Source organism: Rutidosis leptorrhynchoides, chromosome 11, assembly GCF_046630445.1.
Source record: "Rutidosis leptorrhynchoides isolate AG116_Rl617_1_P2 chromosome 11, CSIRO_AGI_Rlap_v1, whole genome shotgun sequence".
NCBI classification, from domain to species: domain Eukaryota; kingdom Viridiplantae; phylum Streptophyta; class Magnoliopsida; order Asterales; family Asteraceae; genus Rutidosis; species Rutidosis leptorrhynchoides.
In genome coordinates this window covers 98958824-98984716 of record NC_092343.1, presented here as the reverse complement: position 1 = coordinate 98984716, position 25893 = coordinate 98958824, and the positions used below count along the sequence as shown (strand labels likewise).

The window sequence follows — 25893 nt, the reverse complement described above, 5'->3', positions numbered from 1 at the left end:
ACAACGTCTACCTCCAAGACTTACATTCTTTGAATGAGAAATTTCTGAAAAACACCCTAAACTGCGAACCAGTTCTCGAAATTTTGAAAAATACTGATGAAGCATCAAAAACTGTAAACGACCGTAACAGTAAAAAGTTGAATGATAAAGGATAGTATATTGGCAAAGCTCAGAAAAAGAGAAGCTTTGGAACTGAAAAACGGATTGAGCAAAGTATGAAGGAGGCTGTGGATAAATCACAAAGGCTGAACCTGCCTTCAAAGAATCCAAATGATTCAGTACTTGCTGAAGTCATTAACGAATACCTTGCTCCTGACTCTAAACCCCTGCGGACAATATCCTTCATCATCCTCTGATATTAGACATTCTAAGATATCATCGTATCTTTCATTATAAATATCATCCATACTTCTGAAGATATTTTTATAATTATTCTTATCTGAAATCATTTACCTCTTCGCGCTATCTGTATTATATCATAAAAGAAACTATTTTAGTTTCTAAATTCTGAAACATTCGAGTTTAAAATAGAAATATTCTTGAAGAAGTGTTGGGAGCTGAAGCATGAGTTAGTATAATATAATGACACTTGATCAACGTGATTATATTACAGTAATTCATGCTGAGTTTCTAAATGGAACATGATGATTCACAGATCATAACGTCATCATGTGCTATGTTACATGACTCTTGTATTCTCTTTGATCTCTAAATATCAAGAAAATATTTCTTGATGATTCGGCCTTTTTCGAGGTATTCTGGTAATTTGACAAGTCAAGATCGTGCCATTACAATTTCCTTCCTAGAAAATTAACAATGTTCATTCTGAAATTTATATCTGCGAATTCTGGACCATTATAAGCGGTGCTTAATCGCAAGAAGAAGAAACGAAAGGACAAAGCTCCGAACTAGAAATGGGAGTATAAATCATAGCAAATAGAAGAGAGCATTAACTGTGGATGATAATGATTATAGAAGAAGCAAGGACTTTGAAATATAAGGGAAGATATAAAACCCAACAACAACCCATAAATCACAAACCGTATATATCAATGCATATAGCAATATAAAAACACGGGAGAACTAAAAACACTATAAAACCAAGAGTATAGTAGAAGTAAATAGATTTTTCTGGAGGAAGATGAAAAAGAAGAGCGACAGATATGAAAGTGAGGAGTATATCAAGAATCAGCACTGGATGAAGCATATTGACAAATACTTTAAAATTTGAGTTGAGAAGGTGTGAGTTGTAAGAAAATAAAGGAGGTGGATTTATAGTGAAATATCCGACAGAGAAATCAAAATGAATTATCGCATTAATTCGAAGAGGAACATAATTTCCTTAATCGCCGAATAATCAAATCCAATATAGATTACAAAGATTTTCGTTTCGGAGATCAATCGTGATGACGTCAAAAGATACGACGAATCACTATTATCTTATTTCATTCATTTACGATAACTTCACTCACATGCTTCGTGTAATCGAATTATTTTATCCATGCTTCTTGAACATGATGAAACTCTATAATCGTTATAATAACATTCTCATTGTTAGTCATGACGACCTCTATCAAATTTCGGGACGAAATTTCTTTAACGGGTAGGTACTGTGACGACCCGGAAATTTCCGACCAAATTTAAACTTTAATCTTTATATTATTCCGACACGATAAGCAAAGTTTGTTAAGTTAAATCTCAAGAATTTTAAACTGTGTTCATACATTCATTATAACCTCGACCAAATTCCGACGATTCACGAACCGTTATATATAAATAGATATGTATATGTATATATATATATTATAACTTGAGAATATTAATAAAGTATTAAACGTATAATACTTTACACGAACGTATTTGTTTCAATATGATTTTCGACGAAATTAAAAAATATATATTAAATGATTGAATTATCAGAAACATTGAATTATGATTACAAGTCTCTGTTGAGAGGTCCACTATGATTTGAGAAAATCTATTCTTCTTAACGATATTCAGAATAATTTGTAAAGCTATTTATAAATAAAAATAAAAAGTGTCATTTACGAAAGTTAGACAAAAGTTAGTGGAGAATTGGTTTCCATAATATTCTATTAATCTATTTTCAAACGTACAAAGACGTTTTCAGTTTAAAAAGAACTTTATTATTAAAACGTATATAACTTTTATAAATATCTAGAATCACTTTTGACAACTCATTACTTAACTAGTATAATAAATATAATGATATTTATATTTTATTTCATTAAATATATATAACGATTTAAATTAATATTATATATACTTATACGCGTATTATACATACATAGTTTTTATACTTTTACTATACTTTAACTTTACCTTTACTTTACTTTAACTTTAATAATTCATACTTTAATAATTCACTTTAATAATTCATACTTTAATAATTCACTTTAATAATTCACTTTAATAATTCATACTTTAATAATTCACTTTAATAATTCATACTTTAATAATTCACTTTAATAATTCATAATTTAATAATTCACTTTAATAATTCATACTTTAATAATTCACTTTAATAATTCAAAAATCTATTATAAATAGAATTCAATAGGTTTTATTATTTCATAGAAACTTGAAAATATATTTCTCTAAACTCTCTCAATCGATTTATATATATATATATATATATATATATATATATATATATATATATATATATATATATATATATATATATATATATATTTGCTCTGTATTATTTCAAGATATTATTAGTATATATAAAATATTACGACGGAGTGCTTTCCGAGTGATTTCAAAATAGTTTTTTTTGAATGAGTCGAAGCTAAGGAAATTATGGGTTATAGCTATGGAAGTGATGAGTATGGTTCATGGGTATGCTCGTGAGGTCAATCTAGTGTTTATCATCTCCGTTGCGTCTACGTACTTTCCTACAATATTGAATCTCAATATTGATACGTTCGTGAATCCGAGGCCAACCTTGCACTTGTTAAATGACGTTATATGTATTTTTACTACGAAATACAGTATGGTGAGTTTCATTTGCTTCCTTTTATATATATTTTTGGGACTGAGAATACATGCGCTGTTTTTATAAATGTTTTACGAAATAGGCACAAGTACTAAAACTAATTCTACGTGGGTTTAAACCAGAAATATACCCTTAGCTTGGTAACATTAAACTACTTGTCTATGTACGGTAGGCGCGAATCCTAAAGATAGATCTATTGGGCCTGACAAACCCCATCCTGACTATGGGATGCTTTAGTACTTCGAGGTTATTTTAAACACACCTGATTTGGTGTACTTCAGAGGGTAAAACATGAACGTTAAGGCTTGTTACCGGGTGCCTACAACTTATAGAATACTTTTATACACTTGCGAGTGTACATATATTTATAAACAGAAATCTTGTGGTCTATTAATATATTGAAATGATTGTTATGATAAACCTATGAACTCACCAACCTTTGGGTTGACACTTTAAAGCATGTTTATTCTCAGGTATTAAAGAAATCTTCCGCTGTGCATTAGCTCATTTTAAGGATATTACTTGGAGTCATTCATGACATATTTTGAAAGACGTTGCATTCGAGTCATTGAGTTCATCAAGATTATTATTAAGCCAATTATAGTTGGATGTATTATGAAATGGTGTGCATGCCGTCAACTTTCATTGTAAAGAAAGTTTGTCTTTTAAAAACGAATGCAATGTTTGTAAAATGTATCATATAGAGGTCAAATACCTCGCGATGTAATCAACTATTGTGAATCGTTTATAATGTATATGAACGGGTCCTTTCACTAGTTTTACTATGAATATCATTTTGTCACCTCCTCTATAATTACTTTAACTAATTATATAAACACTTTCGCATTTTTATCAATTTACCTTTGTTTTATCAAATTAAACCTTCTTTTAATCAACTCTTTTTCAAATTATCTCACGTAAAATAATACGTGTTGTACATAACTCAAGTCTTACTAATAGCTTCGCTACATTTATATTGACACATTAAATGTCACAACTTTAAAAAAAAAAAATTTACTTTGACTTATTATTTTTCGTATTGCTCTCCAATATGTTTGGATCACCTCTATCCTCATTCTTCGTGTAAGAACGAGACTTACCTCCTTACGTACACCATTTCTTCCTTGCTATGCTAATCATTAAGAAGTTTCTACTTTCGGTATTTCACGGCTAAACCACAACTCTCTCGTAAACATCAATTCTACGATCTTTTGAACAAGGAAGCAGAGGATCCTTCATGATAGAAACAATATCTTATAAACAATGATTCACATTTATTCTCCTCCACATTTAAACTCATAAGTAAATAATAGACCGACCCGCCATTTATGCGAAAATGACTTTCTTACTCTGAAGGAGTTACCTTTATGAAGATACTCTAAACATTTCTTTCTTCATGAATTGCAACTAGATGTTATTCTAGCCAAGTTTTAATCTATGATTTGACATGAAACTGAAATCATAAATCTTATAGCTACATCCTGAAACTATTTCTAAAGACAAGTTCTCATGTATACTGAACGTTGTCTTTCATTTAATCACTCGTATTATCCTGAGGTCAATGAATTCTCCACTAACATCTCATTTGTCTATTAGACATCTCTTGAAAACTAAAGGTATTATGGTTACCTTTCGAAACTTAAAGCTGGTACTATCTCTAACAAACACCAGCCATATATCAAACTACGTAACTAAAATCTTTACGTACTCTACTCTATTTTATCTGCCCTACTATGACGGCATAAACACTCAAAATCTTAACGAGATCAATAATACATTTCATGCTGATATAGCATCATTTTTCCTTTTAAAGGAAAACTAGTCAAATGACACTCTTGTTATTCCTTGGAAGATCTCCGCATTAATGCACTTGTAAACGACCTATTAAGGTTAAGGATCATGAGATCAAACGTGTAAACAAAACAATATCCATATTGTTAACACTCACTGGAATTCACGTAAAGGCCCCGATTATACCAGGGAACGTGAAAAACAAACTCTATCGTTAAAGTCCGTTGGGATTCGTGTAGAAGCCCCTAACATACATGGGAACGCGAAGACCAAATGATACGGAAGTACCCCATCTCTTCTCAACTGCTGAGGCAAACGAGAAATCTACTTAAAACTTCGGGATGAAGTTTCCAATAACGGGGAGGTACTATAACGACCCTCAAATTTCTAACATTTATATATCCTTTCATCATTTATTTTGCCCAAATGAATAATTAAAACTTAATGAGTTAACTTTGATCCTTAACTGTCAACTTTAAAAGTTATAAAACGCACTAAATAACTTTGTGCAACAAATGACAACTGATAAAAGATGTAATTAAAATCATCTTACAAACATGGTGTACAAAAAGTAATAATACAAAACTTAAGGTGTTTAAATAATTAATTTGGAACAAATAAGGAACCCTTTTAAACACACCAAACTACAATGTCTAAAATGAAAAAGGTTCCCTCACTAAACCCTAACCTTAGCCGTCATTTAGGGCAAGGGAAAAGACCCCTATACCCTTAAAAATTTCGGCCACCATACCCCATTAAACCATAACCCCAATTTCTAACTTAGCCTCCAAGAAAAACCTAACTAAACCCTAATTCTAGATCCTTCCTAGCTCAAGTATAAAAGGAGTTGCAAGGGTTTAGGTTTTCTCATTCATCCATTACAAATCATAAACATCTCTCTCCCTCTCCCTCTCTTGTGGTTCACGGCCACCACCTCACCACCATACCACCACCGAAACCTATCACCACCACTTTGGCTGCCACCCTTGGCCACCAAAAACCGCCACCACCAATCGGTTTCCACCAAAACCGATCACCACCCTACACCACTTTGAAGTTTTGGTTATTTGCTTCTTAATTCCGGGTAATCTTCAAGTGATCTTCATCGTGTTCTTGAAGATATTCATCGTGTTCAACAAGATCTTCAAACGTGTTCTTGAAGTTTGCGGGTTTTGATCTTCCATCTTCAAAGTCATCTTTTCTTATCTTGTTAATCTTCATCTAGATCTACAAGGTATAAACCCTAAATCTTAAACTTTTAATTCATTCATTCATTTAATTAAATCTTGTTCTTGATCTTCATACACAATTATAATATTATGATCTTGTTAAAAACATACATATATAATATACATATACACGCATACATATATCATATACATATACGGCCACCTTTTAAAAAAAAGTAAACCCTAATTTAAACCTACTTTACTAAACCCTAGATCTTTATTACTTAAACCCTAATCTAACTTTAACCTAACCCTAAATAATTAACTACTTATTTAATTATAACCTAAATATTTATTACAAACCCTAACTACTTACATACTACTAATTAATACTACTCTAATTAAATAAACATAATTAATTAATACTACTACTTACTACTTAAACCCTACTACTAATACTACTACTAAACCCTAATACTACTTATACTATATACTACTACCTAACACTTATACACTTATACTACTACTAACACTTATAATGTACTACTTATATTATAATACTTATATTATAAGATTATGACATACGAATACAATAGTCATTCACGATAACGTAAAAATTACTCGAATGTCAACGCTACTTAAGGCCTAGGGTGATCCTTGGTACCACTATGGGACGCTTGTGGATTTCGAATGCCAAACTTAGATTTTGGTCGAGAAATCCTGGGCCAACCGGTAACAATTGTTCATTCTAGTGACTCGGCGGTGGCATAGATGTTTGGGTATGGTACACAATATCAACCCGACTATAGTAATCAAACACTTAGTTACTTTCACACTTAATAAGTGGTAGACTTATTAAGGATAACTCACTAGTGTTCAACACTAACTTACTATAAATGGAAACTTTCTAAACGTGGAAACTATCTAAATATGGAAACTTTCTAAAAATGGAAACCTACTAAAAGTGGAAACTTACTAAGAATAGAAACTTAGCAAAACGAACTACCCTTAAGTACGTACATACTTAAACTTAACTTAAACTCGGGCAAAACATCTAAACTATTCTTAATGTCATTAGGTTGACATTCGGCTCACAATCATCCAACTCATTTATCTTTCTCTCCCAAGGAATAACGAACTCTTTCCTACTTAATAAGGTAAACTCATAGCCCCCCTTACTATTGCGCAACTTATTTAACTTTTTGGGCTAAGACACATGCTGTTTTTACATTTTACAATTTAGACACAAGTACCAAACTGTTAAACTATGCTATACCCAGCTATGTCCGACTAAGTCCCTACAGTGATATTTTTAATTTCTCGTTAAATGCATTCTTAATTATTGGGGGTAGGCCTATCGGGAGTAACGTCCCCGATACATTTGACCAAGTCATTGTATTACTTAAAAATGAAATTAAACTGACAAGTATAGACACAACTTGTCATTGGGGCAAACTTTGAACGTTTAGTCTAAATATCACGAACTGGCATAACTTTTTGATCCCTGCGAGATCAACTTTTAAGATCTTTGGGATCTTCTTTGACAACTAAAGATCTTAGTGATCTACTTTTGAAAATAAAATCTTGTGATCTAAAAATAACGATAACTACTTTTGTTAAACCTATGATTTCACTCAACCTTTTTGGTTGATACTTTAGCATGTTTGTCTTAGGTGCCAATTGATCAAGCTTATTTACTTACTGCTTATGTGATGCTACTTGGACTTAGGATCAATAGATATCCCATTTATTATTCTTGCATTTGAAACAATTACTTTATTGTAAATTCCATTATTGTAACGACATTTCATTTTCCGCTGCGTACTCAATAAAGTTTATTTCTATCATATAGAATTGTTCTCGTATTATAATATGTTGGTTTATTTGATATTAGTGACGTTTCTTCCAGACCCTATCTGGAGGTCGTCACAAATACTACCTCTGATCGTATTTTGTTGCTCGTTAGGGTATTAAAAGTGTAATAATAAAGGTTATATAAATTTAAAAGTTGGAAAGGCAAATTAAGCACTGCACACTTTTGCACATCAACTTTTTGGCGCCGCTGCCGGGGAAGTGTAGCGCGTTAAATAGGGAAATTGGATATACTTTAGTTGTTGATATTTCTTGAAAACGGGTGATGATTGTCTTCCTTTAGGGGAGGGTTGATGGGGTTCCGATTTAAAGGCTCCTGCTCGAACCTAGACGTTGACGGGTCACTTAAGTATTGAAAGATTCAATAGGCCGTCTATTTTTGATTATTCGTTGTTATGAGATAAAAGTTGTTACTTAATATTTATATTATTAATTATGTAATTAATATTTATTATATTTATTTATTTAAAATTCATTAATATACTAAGATATTTCTTAAATATTAATATAAACATAAAACTTAAATATATATATATCCTTTAAGGCTTAAAAGATTTTCTCCTAAAATATTTCTTTTCATGATTTTAGATCACATGATTACTCGGTCCAAGAAACCGGTCTTACAAAGAATGTTGTCAAATCCTGATATATTATTTAAAATTTTTAAGGATGCGAAAATTGTTAAGAAATTAGATTTCCAAGAGGGAACTACTTCTAGTAATGATTCATTATCTAGCCCCCCGTCTAGTCCTGATTCTAATTTGGGATCTCTTTTTGGTTCAGAAATTAAAATGACTGATTCAATGGAAGCGTTAATGAAAGCTGGCCGGGAAGGATTAGGTCATGCTATTACTCAGCCCGAAATAAAAGAAAATTTTGATATTAAAGGTCCTATTTTTCATTTGCTTAAAGATAATCAATTTAGGGGTACGGAGAAGGATGATGCTAATGCCCACATTCAGAATTTTAAAGATATTGGTAATCTGTTTAACATTAATAATGTGAAAAGTAATATTATTTTTCTTCGTCTCTTCACATGGTCACTAAAAGATGAATCTAGGAATGGTTGAACTCGTTACCTGAAGGAGATATTACTAGTTAGGATACGATGGTTGAGAAGTTTCTCACTCGATTCTTTCCTGCATCTAAAATTGTCACCCTTCAAACTGAAATTGCTAATTTTGTCAGAAAACTAATGAGTCTCTTTATTCTGCTTGGGTTTGATTTGGTCAAATGCTTAGAGGTTGTCCACAACATGGTTTGGATAAATTTAAAAAGGTAACTACTTTCTATAAGGGTTGTGATATTGCTACGAGAAGAGAGATTGATACATCTGCTGGAGGGAACATTATGAGTAAAACAGCCGAAAAAGCTGAAACCTTGATTAAAAAGTTGGCTGCGCATTCCTATGAATGGCACCAAGACTTAGATATTTCTCGTTAGGTAAAATCTGTTAGTTATGATTCTGAAGATATGGTTAAGGCTATGAATGTGCAATTGGGTAATTTAGGAAGGCAAATTGAAAAGCTTACTAAGAAGATGCATATGATTAACGTAGGTTATGAAAAATGCCAAGGTCCTCATGCTACTAAGGATTGTGTTTCTAGTCTTACTATGGAGCAATTTGAGAATGTTTCGTATGTGAATTAATTCCAAGGAAACCCAAACTACCATAATAATTATAATGCACCTTATCCTACTAATAATAAAAACCCACCTGGTATCTTTCCTGTTAGAGCACCTTTCATTCCAAATTATTCTAATGATAAGAAGTCTAATCTTGAAGAAAGCATCCTCACTTTTATCAAAAATCAAAATGAAGCTAATGAAAACATAAAAGCTCAACTTTCCCAAGTACAAAATAATCATCAAGCGTCCATTCAAAACTTAGAGCGCAATGTTACTAAGTTATTCAAACTTGTCGACGGTAAAGTTCCTATTGAATCTGAAGTTTCTAAGGAAGTTCGTTTTGAAAAGGTACATGCAGTTACTTTTATTAATATAGATGATAGTGATGACAGTGATGGTTCTGATGATTCCGAATATGATTTTGATAAGGGACCTAGAGAGAATGATCCCGAATATAATAGATTTTGGGAAAATGTTAAGGGAATATCTAAAAGAGAGAATCTTGGAAGAAAATCAATCCGTGAATATGTAGCTTCTAGAGGGGCTGATATAATGTGGGAATATGAGTTGACTGAGAAAGAATTGTCTAAAGAGATAGAAGAAATGAATGGTGGATATCCTGATTCGGTTGAAGAATATGATGCTACTAAGTTCAATTCCATTAAGGAAGAGGATGCTGATTTAGATGAATATGTGGACAAAGTAGTTGAAGAAACAACTAGCAAGATAGAAAAGTATAATGATGAAACCGAAGAAGTTACAAAGTTTGTTGAATCGTTGAAAGGAAATAAGCATTGGGTATACATTCCTCCCCGTAATGAAAGTTAAGATGATAAATTGGTTGAGAAAAAGAAATTTGTTAGTGAAGCGCCATTAAAGTCAATAGAAATTTCGATTTCCGACTTCCCGATAATTCGTGCTAATTCTGGAGAATTTCATATCCCTTGTGAAATTAATGGTTCCACATATGTTCGAGCGTTAGCTGACAGTGGGTCTAGTGTGAATATTATGCCTTTTAGTATGTTTGAGCGATTGCAGTTAAACACGTTAGAACCTATTGATGGGATTGTCTGCTATGGTAACCAAAGTTCAAGTCGTCCGAGGGGTATTGTGAAAAATGTTAAGGTTAAAATAGGGTCAACTAAATTTCTTATTCATTTCCTTGTTATGGACATGGTGGAAAATAAAATCAATTCTATTCTTTTAGGAACACCATTTCTGTCCATATCCAAAGCCATCATCAATTATGTCAGTAATACTATTATTATTCATCAAGGAAACCATAGTGAAACCCTACCTATAACTGCAAAATCAAGTTTGAAAAGGAAGTTAAATGAGTATGAAATAAGTAAGTATGAAGAGAATAAGCCTAATGAGTAATTCCGTAAGAAGAAAAGAGATGCGCAAATGACTCTATAATCAAAACTACATATCCCTTTATATATGTTTATTAGGACTATATTATGTCTAAGTGTTTTATTGTTTAATTGCTTTAATATGATTGTAAGAGCAATATAGCTCAATGATTAATTGATGAAGAGTTATTAATAGAATATTATGTTCGTATTATGCTTTTTTTTTATTTAATATTTTGTCAAGTTACTTATTCAATTCAAAGGAAGTCCGCAAAAGTGCTCACAAATCGTTCTATGGTCCTACAAATTGAGTAACATCACTCTTTCCCTTATTTTTAATTATGTCCTTTATTTATTTATTTCATTATTTATTATAATTGCAATGAGGACATTGTATAATCTAAGTGTGGGGAGGGAACTGATTAATCACTTAAAAGATTATAAAAGATACTATTAAAAGTTTCCCGAAAAAGTTGAAAAATGGGTACAATTTTAAATTTTTTCGAAAATATAAATTCTTAGTCAAACTTATGTCTTTTTACTAACTTAATCTTAGTGATAATAATAGAACTACTCTCAAATTCTAGATCGAATTACTTGTTTAAGATAAGAAGTTAAAAGCCAAAAATTGTGAAACGAGTCCAAACTTATAGCCACTACCATATGACATAATAAGCATGGACCACTGAGGCAGCAAAAGAGTCCCAAATAAGGGCCAATTTAAATTTATTTGCCAAGTGTAAAGCTAAAAGCTAAGCATGAAAGCAAAAAAAATGAAAAGGAAAAAAGAGCCCAATGAAGGCCAACAAAAGAAAAGAGTTCCAATGAGAACCATAACTTCTTAAAGTTAGAAAACAAAAGAGTCCATTGACGACCAAACTGTATAAATTTAACTTAATAACCATTATGACTACTTGTAATCCTTGGTCTGGTTCAGACTAGTTCTTGCGAATAATAAATACTAACTTCGAATTAAGACATACTTTTGACTTTGCAATTTTACTTTAAATACCAATGATATAATTTATAAGGTTTACTTGAGTACAAGTAAATGTTTAAGTGTGGGGAATTTGATAACTCCTAAATTATACAGTTTTTTGATAACATTTTGAGGAGTTATCTTAGTATTTTTGAGTCATTTTGATGCTAAAACACACTAAAATGGGTAAAAATGGGAAAAAGATATTTCTAATGATTATGTCCAAGTTATGTATTTAACAGGATCAAAAATAGAGAAATTTTCAAATTGGCTAGATGAAGCCGCGCGGCATGGTGATGATGAAGCCGCCGGCTTGGTGTTGAAAGTACCAGAATGTTCCAGAATCGATGTAAAATTGAAAGAACTTGTTCATCAAGAAAAGGCAAGGAAGCCGCCGGCCTGGTTGACACGGTTTCTCAACTTATCGACCAAGTTCACGTAAAAATGAAAATAAAATCAAGATAAAATTAGAAAAATTTGGCGAATCAAGTGAAGCCGCCGGCCTGGCCTGAAGCCGCCGGCTTCAGTATGACGGTTACAAAGACTTAGCTTGCGGATAAAGTTTAACTTGCAAGAGGAGTCACTGACTCAAGGCAAGCCGTCGGCTTCCCACAGAAGCCTCCGGCTTGGCCACCGCCCCAGAATTCTATAAATTAAGGCATCTGGTCTCAGTTTTCATATGTTAAAAAGTAGATAGTTTTTCCAGATTTTGTTAGGTCGTTTTCTAGGGGTTTTCACTAAACCCTTAGGTTAGATTTATTTTTTGTAATCAAGATTCAAGATTTAATTCAAGTCTTTTTACATCTACCTTTTTTTGAGGTATGATTATATCCTTATTTTATTGTTTTATCTATTTTATTTACTATATTCGTTTCTGTTCATCTTTTATTATGAATCAAACGTTCATAGTGATTACATAGACTAAAACTAAACTTCATCTGAGAGTCAGATGAAGCCACCGGCTTCACCCTCAACAGCCGGTTTGGAGTGAAGGAAGCCGCCAGCTTCGTGCTTTATTCTGTGCAATTTTTTGTTCTTTTCCAGATCTGTATGGTTGAGTTTCTGTAGTGATATTTGAATTGTTTTGAGTCTGTTTTGTTTGACTATATTTGTTTGCCATTCTTAATGATTAAATAACATGATTTTAGGGTTGATTAGTCCTTGATCCGATAATCTATTATTCGATTCATGCTACTTGTTTAGATCTAGTCCATCAAACTTGTTAAATTGAATTGCATGCAACTAAATTAAAGAACTTAATAGTGATAAACTTATTTGATTTAAGTTACGCTTATATAATAGAAGTTAATATTGTTAGGCTTAATCAAAGAACCTTCGTTTGGATTTGTTTAATTAATGATTGTATGAAAACTTAGTAGTAATTGACTTTCAGCTAGTAACTTGAGTTGATCTACTTGGTGTTTAATAGCTTATATAATTTGTCAGTCTATTTGCATATTGATCCTCATCACAAGATTGGTATGTATCATGTAATTGAATTGAACACGAAGAATTAAGATGTTAGTTATGCACATCACATATCTAGCATATGCTTTAAGTCCTACCTATTGATTGATATGCAACACTTAGTTTAACCTATTAAGGGATAATAATTGGTCTATGATTGTTATTCTACTTTGTGTTAATATAAGTCATGAAACTTATCTAATATGATTCCCGTATGAATTAATTGTCCATGTAATCACTTGTATCTTTATTTGTATTTTATTTTATTTTGAATCTTTAATTCCTTATTTTGTTTTGTTTATCTTTAAAAGTAACTCTTTCCTAAGAGATAAATCTATCTCATAAAAGATACAAAAACATATCTTTAATTCTTTAATAAGAATTAAATAATAAAACAACTCTTATCTATACTTAGCACTTCCTTGGGACGATAACCTAAAATACTACTCTGATCGGGTTTTGTTTCTCGTTAGGGTGTTAAAAGATTAATAATAAAGGTTATATAAATTAAAAAATTTGTAAGGCAAATTAAGCACTGCACACTTTTGCACATCAGTCATCATGCACTGTGATGTCATCTGCCCCTTTAAATATTTGCAAGCACTTAACCGGATCCATCTCCTGTGTCCGGATGGTTGCTATGCCGGCTAGGGTTGGAAATTTTAGCATGCCGTGCACTGTGGACATGATTGCCCCAAATTTTTGCATGGCATTACACCCAAGGATTACGTAGTACCGGGAGTCTGTTTTGACGATAGAGAATTCTATGTCCGCAGTGCTTTGAAAAGGTAATTTTCCTAGTGCAACTTCCAACGTGATGGAGCCTACTGGCCAGGTTGCGGCACTATTGAACCCTGCTAAGGGGGATGTCGCGGCTTTCTTTTGCCGGCGAATGCTCTCTGGTAACTGCAAAAAATAGTGTTCAAACATGACCTCTACCCCTGCACCTGTGTCAGTGTAAATTCATCCAATTTGACAATTGGAGATGTGTGCCCGAATGACGACAGGATCTGAAGACGGGTTAATATTAAACAATGACGGGAAGATGATTGGTTCGTGCTTCCATTCATTTAACACTCCTGATTTGCGTCGTTGTCCGGCGACCCATGAGTGAATCATGTACACATCAGCTTCGGCTGTTTTATTCGGGCTTGCTTCTTTGTCTTCTAGCTCGTTATGGTAAGCAGTGATTAATTTCGTACCTTTAGATGGCGCCATTTGATCAAACCAAAATCGTCTCGAGTAAATAGATTTCGGGTTTGAGTGCTTGATATGGGAAAAAGAGCAAGTCGAATGTTTTAACTCCAATAATTGTGCAAACCCCGATTTGGAATCTGGATTCCAAGGGGATAAAACAATCAATTGAATTAACCTTATTCGATCAGAATCGAATAAGTTAATATCTTAGGGTAGAGATTAGCTCTGACGATGATCGGAGCATTGATCGAAATTGAGTTAACGACTGGAGTAATGCTACCGTAGTCGATTTGGGCAGAGTAACATTAATGCATCCAGTCTTCTGTGAATGAATGATCTTGTCATCGTATTTATAGGTGTTTGCAAAGGAATGATGACGTGGCACATGTCCCTTTCATGGTTGTAACGAACTTTGCCAATCCCGAGGGGAGACGTGGCATCTGTCCTTTTCATGGGAATAATCGAGCAGATCCTAACAAACTTTCCTAGATTCGTGGGCTGACGTGCATGCAACTTGTTTGTATGTTTGTTCCGGGATCGAGTATTCGTTCCGGGATAACGTGTCTACTCCGGGATAGTGCACTTTCTCTGGGATGGGGTGCTTGTCCCGAGAGGGTATCCGTATGCCGGGTTGAAATACCGAACCCAGAAGTGATGACGGTACCAGCAACTTGTCGGTTCTGTCTAAGGTGTCACGGAGCTCTCAGTCTACTCCGGGAAGGTTTTGCTTTCTACTTGTTCCAAGTGTTTCTTCACAGTTATAGTTATCATGACTGGCTACATGATGACGGATGATGTAGGGGAGTAGCCCTTCTTTCGGGATGGACCGTGCCGGGTAAGATCCTAGCCGGTCGCTACTTTGTTAATGTCGTTTTGAGATGGATCATTATGCGTATCATCAAATGTGATCTTTAAGCATAAAATAACCCAAATCTATTGCCTCGTTCGCCTTCTTTCTCACAACCGATTTAACATCCCTTAACTGCACTTTCGACACATTCCTATTCAAGACATACCATGATTTACAAAAGCCAACACATGAAGGCACCTCGCAGTCACAATAATTTCTTCCACTTCTTGTAACCAAAATCAGTAACCGCCTTTCTTCATTCTTATCATCAACCTGATTACCCACTTTAATCTCCTTTATACTTTTCTTTTCCTTTTTTAATTTATCTAATCTATCACCAAAACGGGAACTAGAAACAGAAGGATCCAAAGGTGTATTGTCTTGTTGGTTTAAAGAGGGCCGTATATGGGCCAATTCAGGCCACGCAACAGGATCAGTCACCAAAACAGTAGGGATCGATTCAGGCCCATCAGTCGGAGCAGTAACCACATCAGAAACCAGAGGTATTTGGGCCATTTCAGGCCCAATATAATTTTCGTTCACCAAAACAGAATCCAAATCAGAAAATGCCACAACATCAATTAACCCAAATCTTTAATCTAGCTCGTTAGAAACTAAACTCCTCCCGTTAACTATAATAGTTGTGAAATTACACACTTTGGTGTTCATTATATTGAATATATATATAAGAGTATACATGAATACCTAACTAGCTACCAAATAGGGGATAACCCCAACTAGTCGTACAACAACAGAAGTGCATGAAATATTGCTATAATGAGTCATATTAAGTAGTTATCTCAATCCCCCCCCTCTCAAGCGAGTCGGGGGTGGTCGAACACGAAGCTTGTAACGGAATTCTTCAAAGAGTGGACGCGGAAGATTCTTCGTAAAAATGTCAGCTAGTTGTTGATGAGTTGAAACATATTTAGTGACCAGCTTTCCTGAAAGTACCAATTCATGAACAAAATGATAGTCTATGTCTATGTTTTTAGCTCGCTTATGAGAGACTGGATTCTGACTCAAGAAAAGTGCACTGCGATTGTCACATAAGAGCGTAGGACGACCAGCAGGCAATACATGAAGTTCTCGAAGTAAGTGTGTAAGCCACATGATTTCGGAAGCAGTATTGGCCATTGATCGGTATTCGGACTCACAACTGGAGCGAGAAACAGTTGGTTATTTCTTGGCACTCCAGGAGACTAGATTGCCACCTAGAAAAACTGAGTAGCCATAAGTGGACTGTTGGGTTTCAATGCACTGAGCACAATCAGCGTAAGAGTAACCAAGAATATTAGGTGCGTTCGCATGAGAAAAGGAGAGGCCATAGGATAAAGTGCCTTTCATATAACGAATTATGCGTTTTACTCCTTGAAAGTGATCCTGAGTAGGAGTCTGAAGAAATTGGCTAACTTGATTAACAACATAAGATATGTCGGGACGAGTGATGGTAAGATATTGAAGAGCACCCACTAAAGATCGATATTCAATTGGATCCTGGTATGGCTTTCCTTGTCGTGTGAAATAGGTAGCCGTAGATAATGGTGTTGAGGCATGTTTCGCTTCCAATAAGCTAGCTCGAGCTAGTATATCATGTGCGTATTTTGATTGACATAAAAATAGTCCAGAATCATGATAAGTAATTTCAAGGCCTAGGAAATAATTCAACTTACCAAGGTCTGTAATGTGAAACTCTTTATGTAAACGGGAAATAAAATAGCGAATAAGAGAGTGATTGTTACCGGTGAGAATAACATCGTCGGCATAAACTAATAGATAGATAACAAATGAGTCCTTTTTATAAACAAATAGAGAAGTGTCAGCACGGCTACACGAGAACCCGAGGCTCACTAAAAAGGAGTTCAGCCGCTGAAACCAAGCACGAGGTGATTGTTTGAGACCATATAAGGCCTTCTTTAATAGACATACATGATTAGGAAGACTCGAATCCACAAATCCCGGAGGTTGTTCCATGTAGACAATGTCCGTAAGGTTTCCATTTAAGAAGGCGTTTAGGACATCGAGTTGATGTATTGGCCATTTGTGGAGTACTGAAAGTGAAAGTATAACACGCACCGTAGATGCTTAAACCACGGGACTGAAGGTGGTGGAGAAATCAATACCTGGTACTTGAGTAAATCCCTGAGCAACTAGCTGAGCTTTAAGGCGAACAATGGAACCATCTGCTAAAAATTTGGTGCGAAATACCCATTTTGAACCAACCATGTTGGTATGTTGCAGTCTAGGTACTAACTCCCAAGTGTTATTTGATTTGAGGGCTTTCATTTCATGACACATAGCTGCAAACCAATGTGGGTCTTTGGGCACTGTTTTTAAATCCTTTAGTTTCGGTAGCAGAAAACAAGGCATGATGGAGTGGTGATGTAGATATATGAGTAAGATAAGCGACATGACGAGGTTTGAAAGTGCCCACTTTAGAACGAGTTATCATGGGATGTGTTGATGTAGATGTTGATACGCTTGCTTATGGAGTAGAAGTGGAGGAATGAGCTTCTGATGAAGATGGTGAGGGCTGATCGAAGTGCGGCTGTGATGAATCATCACACAATTCGCATGGAGGAGAAACCGCAGGTGAGGTGTGACGACCCGGGAATTTCCGACCAAATTTAAACTTAATCTTGATATGTTTCCAACATGATAAGCAAAGTCTATAATGTTGAGTCTTGAAAATTTTGAACAGTTTCATATATTCATTTAACTTTCGACTGTTCCTGACGATTCACGAACAGTTAATGGTAAATAGATTTGTGTGTATTTAAATATATGTGTATATATAAATATAATTTTAAATGTTATATGTTGTTGTTATTAATTTCCTAAAATAAAATAAAAGTATGATATCTATTATTTATAACATATCTATAATATATAAATAAAGTATATTAAATATACATTTTACGATCTCAAATTAATTTAGTAAACGTTGGTGACACTCATTATTCTTTTAATTGATATTAAGCAAGTAACTTCAAACTTATATAGTAAACAGTGATCCGAAAATGAGTTATATAAATTATAGCTTTATTAAATATATATTTAGAATATATTTGTTAAGTTTTAACACTTATTATATTTTACTTGGGGTTGGGGTAAATAATTAATTTAATTTTTATTAAATAATTTTAAATAGATAATGACCAATATTATACCATAATAACTGAAATAAATAAAGACATTTAATTTAAAAATATGAGATTTTTCCGAAGACTTTTATTTGTAAACTGTTTAACAATGAACCATGAAATAATATCTTTAATAATGGATATCAGCATAGATAAATCCAATTACCCGGCTGCTACACTATACTTGATATTTGAATTATGATATTCCATTCACTGTGTCTAATTGAACACGTTTTATTATTATATATATTATTTTATTTAATATTATATTTCTGTTATCGATCAACTACCTCTGATATGTGATTATGATTGAGGAATTATTTGAACCACTACACTTAGACTTTTTTTTCCTTCATTACCCCACTTACTCTTACATACATATTATATAGATTTATGTACGTCTATGAGATATGATATCTCACCAACTCAATTATTTTAAATCACCTTGATGAAATCATCACAACAAACCAAACATTAACCATCATCATTGTTACTACTAATAATCTGTTTCTTGCCTAATGATTTCGTTGCAAACCAAGAACCATAACAATCACCACCCATCAATCTTCATGCTTTAACTACCACCAAAACACCACCTATTATCAACACCTTTATCACCTCATCTAATCATCAAAACACGCAACATCGAACTAGAATCAATGCAATCACACGACCACATTTGGGTTACTTGTGGTTAGCCGAGAACCAATCCATTACAACCACCTTGAATCAGTAACAACAATCGATCACCACCATAGTTGTTGTTATATTTTTCTTCCAGCTCACGAACAAAGTCCAACGGACTGTTTAAACGAAACTGTTACTACTTGTATACGATTCCAGTTACAGCTATTACCTTTGTTATCGCCACTGTTGCAGTAAGCCATTCCAACCATCACTTAATTTTTTTTTATACACTTCTTTGCCTCTGTCTCACGACTGAATATCACAACCATTGATCACTTTTATTTTGATCAAGCTCCAAACCAAAAACAAACCACATGTTGATTTATAAAGTTATGGATTACACGTATATTTTTTTTCTTTCCTAACCAAAAAGTGATAACCACTTGCTCAATTTGGAGACTCAATATTATTATCAATTATTCGGGTTAAATTTATCAGAAAAATAAGATAGTGTGAATGGTTAAGGTTGTTATCGGGTTAGCGGGACGTCGCGAGTTCAAACCTGGACTTGGGCATTTTTTTTAAAGACTACTTCTTGAGGTAGTTTACTTATTACTTAATTTTATTATTATTATTAATATTATTGATTATTATTATTATTAGTAACATTAATTACTATCAAGTATTATTAATAAGTATTATTAGCATTAAGAGTTAGGATCAAAATTATAATTTTTATTATAAAAAATAATATAACTTTTTATTATTTATTATCATTATTATTAAAATTAATATTTTTATTATCATTATTATTATTTTTATCATTATTATTATTATTAGTATTAACATTATTAATATCTTTATCATTTTTTATATTATTACTATCACTATTATTACTTTTACCATTATTATTATTACAACTATATTATTATTATTATTATTATATCAATATTACTATTAATATTATTATTATAAAAGTTAGTTATATTTAATAAAACTATTTTTTTTAAAGTATTTATTTAAAGTATATAAAGTAAACATATTTAAGTTAATAATGAAACACATGAATTACTAAAACTAACAGTTATATTAATAATAATATATAAATTTATTCGACTTCAATTATATGTGTTAATATATATATAAATGATATAGGTTCGTGAATCCGAGGCCAACCCTACATTTGTTAAGTGTCGTCATATGTATTTTTACTACAAAATACAGTATGGTGAGTTTCATTTGCTTTTTTACCCTTTATATTTTTGGGCTGAGAATACATGCGTAATTTTTTATATAAATGTTTTACGAAATAGACACAAGTAAATAAAACTACATTATATGGGTGAATGATCGAAGTCGAATATGCCCCTTTTGCTTGGTAACCTAAGAATTAGTAAACCGATCTACTAATTGACGCGAATCCTAAAGATAGATCTATTGGGCCTAACGAACCCCATCCAAAGTACCGGATGCTTTAGTACTTCGATGTTGTTTTATCATGTCCGAAGGATTTCCCGAAATGATAGGGGATATTCTTATATGCATCTTGTTAATGTCGGTTACCAGGTGTTCAATCCATATGAATGATTTTTGTCTCTATGCATGGGACGTATATTTATGAGAAATGAAAATCTTGTGGTCTATTAAAATGATGGAAATGATTATTTATGTTAAACTAATGAACTCACCAACCTTTTGGTTGACACTTTAAAACATGTTTATTCTCAGGTATGAAAGAAATCTTCCGCTGTGCATTTGATCATTTTAAGGATATTACTTGGAGTTATTCATGACATATTTCAAAAGACGTTGCATTCGAGTCATTGAGTTCATCAAGATTATTATTAAGTCAATTATAGTTAAATATGTTATGAAATGGTACGCATGCCGTCAACTTTTGGTGTAAAGAAAGTTTGTCTTTTAAAAACGAATGCAATGTTTGTAAAATATATCATATAGAGGTCAAGTACCTCGCGATGTAATCAACTATTGTGAATCGTTTGTAATCGATATGGACTTCGTTCAGATGGATTAGGACTGGTCGTTAGATGAGGGAGTTTTGGGTGGAGTTGAAGTGGATTGTAATGGGTCAGTGTCCGATAGTTGAGAATCATCACAGTATGTAGATAGAAGAAGCATGGTGTTTGAAGGTGTTTTATAAGAGCCTTTAGAGCATGTCGTATGAGGTAAATGCAATGTGTAGCCAAGTCAAGGCATTTATATCCTTTATATTGAGAGTTGTATTCGATGAAGACGCATGGAGTGCTTCGTGAAGAGAGTTTGTGACAAGAATAATTGCGAAGATACGGGTAAACGCAACATCCAAACACCCGAAAATTACCATATGATGGTTGCCGAGAGAAAACAAGCTCATATGGAGACTTATTTTGCAATAATTTTGTGGGTAGCCGATTAATAATATGGACAGCGGTACTAAATGCGTCTGTCCAGTACGTAGATGGAATGTTCGAATTGAACATAATAGCTAAACCCGTTTCAGTGATATGACAATGTTTTCGCTCAGCACGTCTGTTTTGTTGCGGTGTATAAGGACACAAGAGTTGATATTGCGTTCCATTCTGAGATAGGAACTTGCGGACCTGCTGATTTACAAATTCACTCCCGTCATCAGATTGAAATGTCTTGATTTTACCTGAAAATTGAGTTTGAACAAGGGCAACGAAGGCGGAAAAAATTATATAAAACTCAGATTTTGCCTTCATAGGGTAAAACAAAGTAAATCTAGAATGATCATAAATAAATATGGCGTAATAACGGTAACCATCAACAGATATAATAGGAGAAGGACCCCACAAATCACAATGAATCAAGTCCAAAATATGCAAAGAATATTTTAAATTTAAATCAAAAGGCAATCGTTTGCTTTTAGCTAACTGACAGGTTAAACATAAACGTGGAGTTGGTAACACAGAAGTAATATTTACATTCATTACCAGAATATGAAGTAGGAGTATCAAGAGTGGTAGAAGATGGAGTCATATGTGCTAACACACCCTTCGGTGGGATAAAAGAGAGTGCGGGAAAAGCCGCTACAGATACAGGACAAAAGAAGGAGCGGCGCACTTAAAGAGTAAAAAAGTTCAGCGTAGTGCAAAAGGGGATCCCGCGGAAAGTTTCCCCTTTCCTGTCCAGCTGAAAAATGGAATGGAATAGTCTAAGATGCTTAATAGCGTGTCAACATACCAATCGGAGGTATTACACTGAGCTTGAAATGCCTCGGCAAGATTAGCATCAATTGAGGGAGACCCTCGAGAAAAGGTGTGCATTTCTGGACACTGTGAAGCATAGTGACCTTCTTTGCGACATAGCTGACAGCGAGGAGGGCGACGATTGCTATGTCCTCTAATGCGTTGAGATGAGCCACGATAATTATTCCTACCACGACCACGATAATTGGAGGAAGAGGAAACATGTGTGGTGGTAGTGTTGAAGGCAACCGGGGTATCAGTGGATTCGGTAACAGACTAAAGAAACATCTCATGGCTCTCTGTCTGAGATAAAAGATCACAAAATGGTGGTCTAGTTGTCTTAAGCCTTTGTGTGGTAGAGAAGGTTTTAAAGGTAGAACCAAGTCCACACAAAAACCAATGAAACTTATCATCTTCAGAACTGGTTCCCAATTGCTTTTAATTGATCACAGGTACCTTTGAATATCTTTGAAAATTCAGCAACAATGGATGAGCTCTTTTTGAGATGTCGAAGAGAATCCCTAAGAGTGTGAACACGTTCAACCGAATCATAGCGATAGGTGCGTTCAAGCGCTCCCAGAATGCGTGAGAAGTGTTGTGGCCTAGGGTTTTCGTCATGGCTTCTTCTGATAATGAAGATTGAAGAAGAATTAAAGCTCGTTGATCAGCAGCAACCCAAGACGAAAAAGCCAGATTTGTAGTAACAGTATCACCGGAGGTGATTGTTGGCGCAGGTTTGGGAATGGTTCCATTTACATAACCGGTTAGTTTTTTGTATTCCAGAAGAGGAATCATTTGCTTATACCATAGAAGGTAATTAGTGGAAGAAAGTTTAATATTTATCATATGCAGAACAGTGTTTGGAGGGAGAGGTGAATCGGTATCAGTATTGGAGGATTCAGTGGCAATGATTAGAGAAGAAGGAGGAGAGAAACCAGGAGTGTACTAGGCTGATACCATATAATAGTTGTGAAATCACACACTTTGGTGTCCAGTATATTGAATATATATAAGAGAGTACATGAATACCTAACTAGCTTACAAATAGGGGATAACCCCAACTAGTCGTACAACAGCAGAAGTGCAGGAAATATTGGTATACTAAGTCATATTAAGTAGTTATCTCATTATTAACCTTCAAAGATAAACACGCAGATGAAAAAATAGTACCTGAAGGTGTAAAACAGAATGCTATTGGTAATAATAATTGTTAAGCACATTATTGGTACATTTAAAAACTCAAAACAGAAAATAAACCCTAAGACTTGATATAAAGTCTACACACGAGGGGATCAATGACTTGCATTGTAAGGACTTGGAACCAAAAACAAGTCATTTTTTCGCTTAAGAGTAGCTCCAAGAGAATCGGTCATTTCAAGTTCTTCGGGTGCTTCATTGTTTGGAAGTTCCCAATTGAAGTGGTATAGTAGCATCGCAAGCGGGAGATCCAGATTAGCCAACCCCAACATAATCCCTGGACACATTCTTCTTCCTGATCCAAATGGAAGATATTCAAAATCCGTGCCCATCATGCTAATAGAACTCTCCTTAAATCTTTCTGGTACAAAACGTTCCGGATTAACCCAGTAATCTGGGTTCCGACTTAGTTTCCATGTGTTAATTATAACTTTTGTTTTGATAGGGATTTCATATCCACCAATCTCACATTTCTCCCGACACTCTCTTGGTAACAAAAATGGAACGGGAGGATGCAACCTTACGGTTTCCTTGATTACTAGTTTTAGGTAGGCTAGCTCTTGAATATCTGACTCGTGAATCTTTCTCTTTCCCTTGAGTACCTCCCTAATTTCGGTTTGTGCTTTCTTCATGATCTTTGGGTTCTTCATTAGTTCTGACATTGCCCATATAATTGTTACCGATGAAGTATCTGTGCCCGCTCCAAACATATCCTGTAGGTGCCATAACAACATTCTTATTCCACGAATAACTGAATGAGATATTCTTAATAATAACAAATAATAACTCGCATATAGAGATTTCTTATTAACTAATTAATTACCAGTATGACTGCTTTGATGTTATCATTAGTTATCGGAACTTCAAGACCAACATCATTTTTTAATCTCAATAAAACATCCAGAAGATCTTCGTTCTCATGGTTGGCCTGTTTAAATGCACAACGTTCTTGGTGGTCGGAGATGAAGTTATCTAAAATTTTATCCATTTTCTTTCTTAATTTCATCAACTTGTTCCTCGTGCCTGTAACTAGAGGCAACAGTTTGAAGGATGGGAATAGATCAGACACATCAAAACCACTAGATAAATTTCCTAGTTCATCAATCAATGCCACGAGAGTCACCTGATCCTTGCATTTACTCCCAACCGCAACCTGGCACATAATGGTGTTCATCATGGTCATAATTTTGTCAGTGAGATTTACACTTGTCGATCCTTTCATGGCCATTGATTCAATAAGGTTCCATGACTCTTGTTCACGAAGAGATCGAAAAGATTGAACTTTTTTGGCACTTAGAAGCTCCAAGACGCATATCTTACGCATTTGTCTCCAGTAGTCACCATAGGGAGAGAAAGCAATATCAATGTTGTTGTATGCAACGATTTCGGTACTTTGAAGCTTGGGTCTGTTTGCAAAAGAGATATCATGGGTTTTCATGATATCTTTGGCTAAAGAAGGAGATGATATGACGATGGCCGAGATCTCACCAAGTTGTAGATGGACAATTGGTCCGAGTTTTTCAGCCATGTTTGCAAGAGCTCGATGTGGTTGTGTTGCGATGAGATGATGTACGTGGCCAAGTATGGGGAGCTTCCATGGCTCTGGAGGTAGTTTTTTGTTTGAATCAGTTTTCTTAAATTGTTTGATGATGAAGAATAAGAGGACAGCTAAGAAGATGAGAAAAGAAATGGAATACTGGATGTATTTAGAATTTATAGGCCTTTCATAAAACAAACTGCCATCGAAAATTGACTGTGTGTATCATACTCGAGGAAAACGTTTTGTAATACTTGACCTGTTCTGTCCACATTAGTATTTACGTGTATAATATATATATATATATATATATATATATATATATATATATATATATATATATATATATATATATATATATATACAGTGGCGGAAGCAGGATTTTTCTTCACCGGGGACGAAATTTTTTTTAAAACCGTAGCAACTTTTTTGGGCAAAATACGGAGTTTTTGGGACAAAAATTGGAGGTTTTTAGGCAAAATTCTGAGGTTTTTGGTTAAAATTTAAAGGTTTGTGGGCAAAATTTGAAGGTTTTGGGGCAAAATTTAAAGAATTGTGGGCAAAATTTGAAGGTTTTGAGGCAAAATATGTAGGTTTTGGAGCAAATGGCTTTTGGGTTTGGGGCAAATTGCTTTTGGGTTTGGGGCAAAATGAAAAAAATCCAAATTTTTACACTAAAATTTCGAAATCGACTGGGGGCGGTCGCCCCCCTGCCCCCCCCTCTAAATTCGCCCCTGTATATATATATATATATATATATATATATATATATATATATATATATATATATATATATATATATATATATATATTTTGCTTCTCGTTCCCCTAAAAAGTGTTTCCCTCTTG

The 25893-nt window shown here is 33.9% G+C and overlaps 1 protein-coding gene across 1 annotated transcript; it reads right to left on the bottom strand.

Moving 5' to 3' along the window:
- Window positions 1-23465: 23465 nt before the first annotated feature.
- Window positions 23466-25318, bottom strand: LOC139874806 (germacrene A hydroxylase-like). Its single transcript, XM_071862202.1, has 3 exons — window positions 25304-25318; window positions 24331-25203; window positions 23466-24220 (listed from the first exon to the last, which is right to left on the bottom strand). The coding sequence occupies exons 1-3, from the start codon at window positions 25316-25318 to the stop codon at window positions 23603-23605; spliced, it is 1506 nt and encodes a 501-aa protein (XP_071718303.1). The 3' UTR covers window positions 23466-23602.
- Between the last annotated feature and the right edge of the window lie 575 nt (window positions 25319-25893).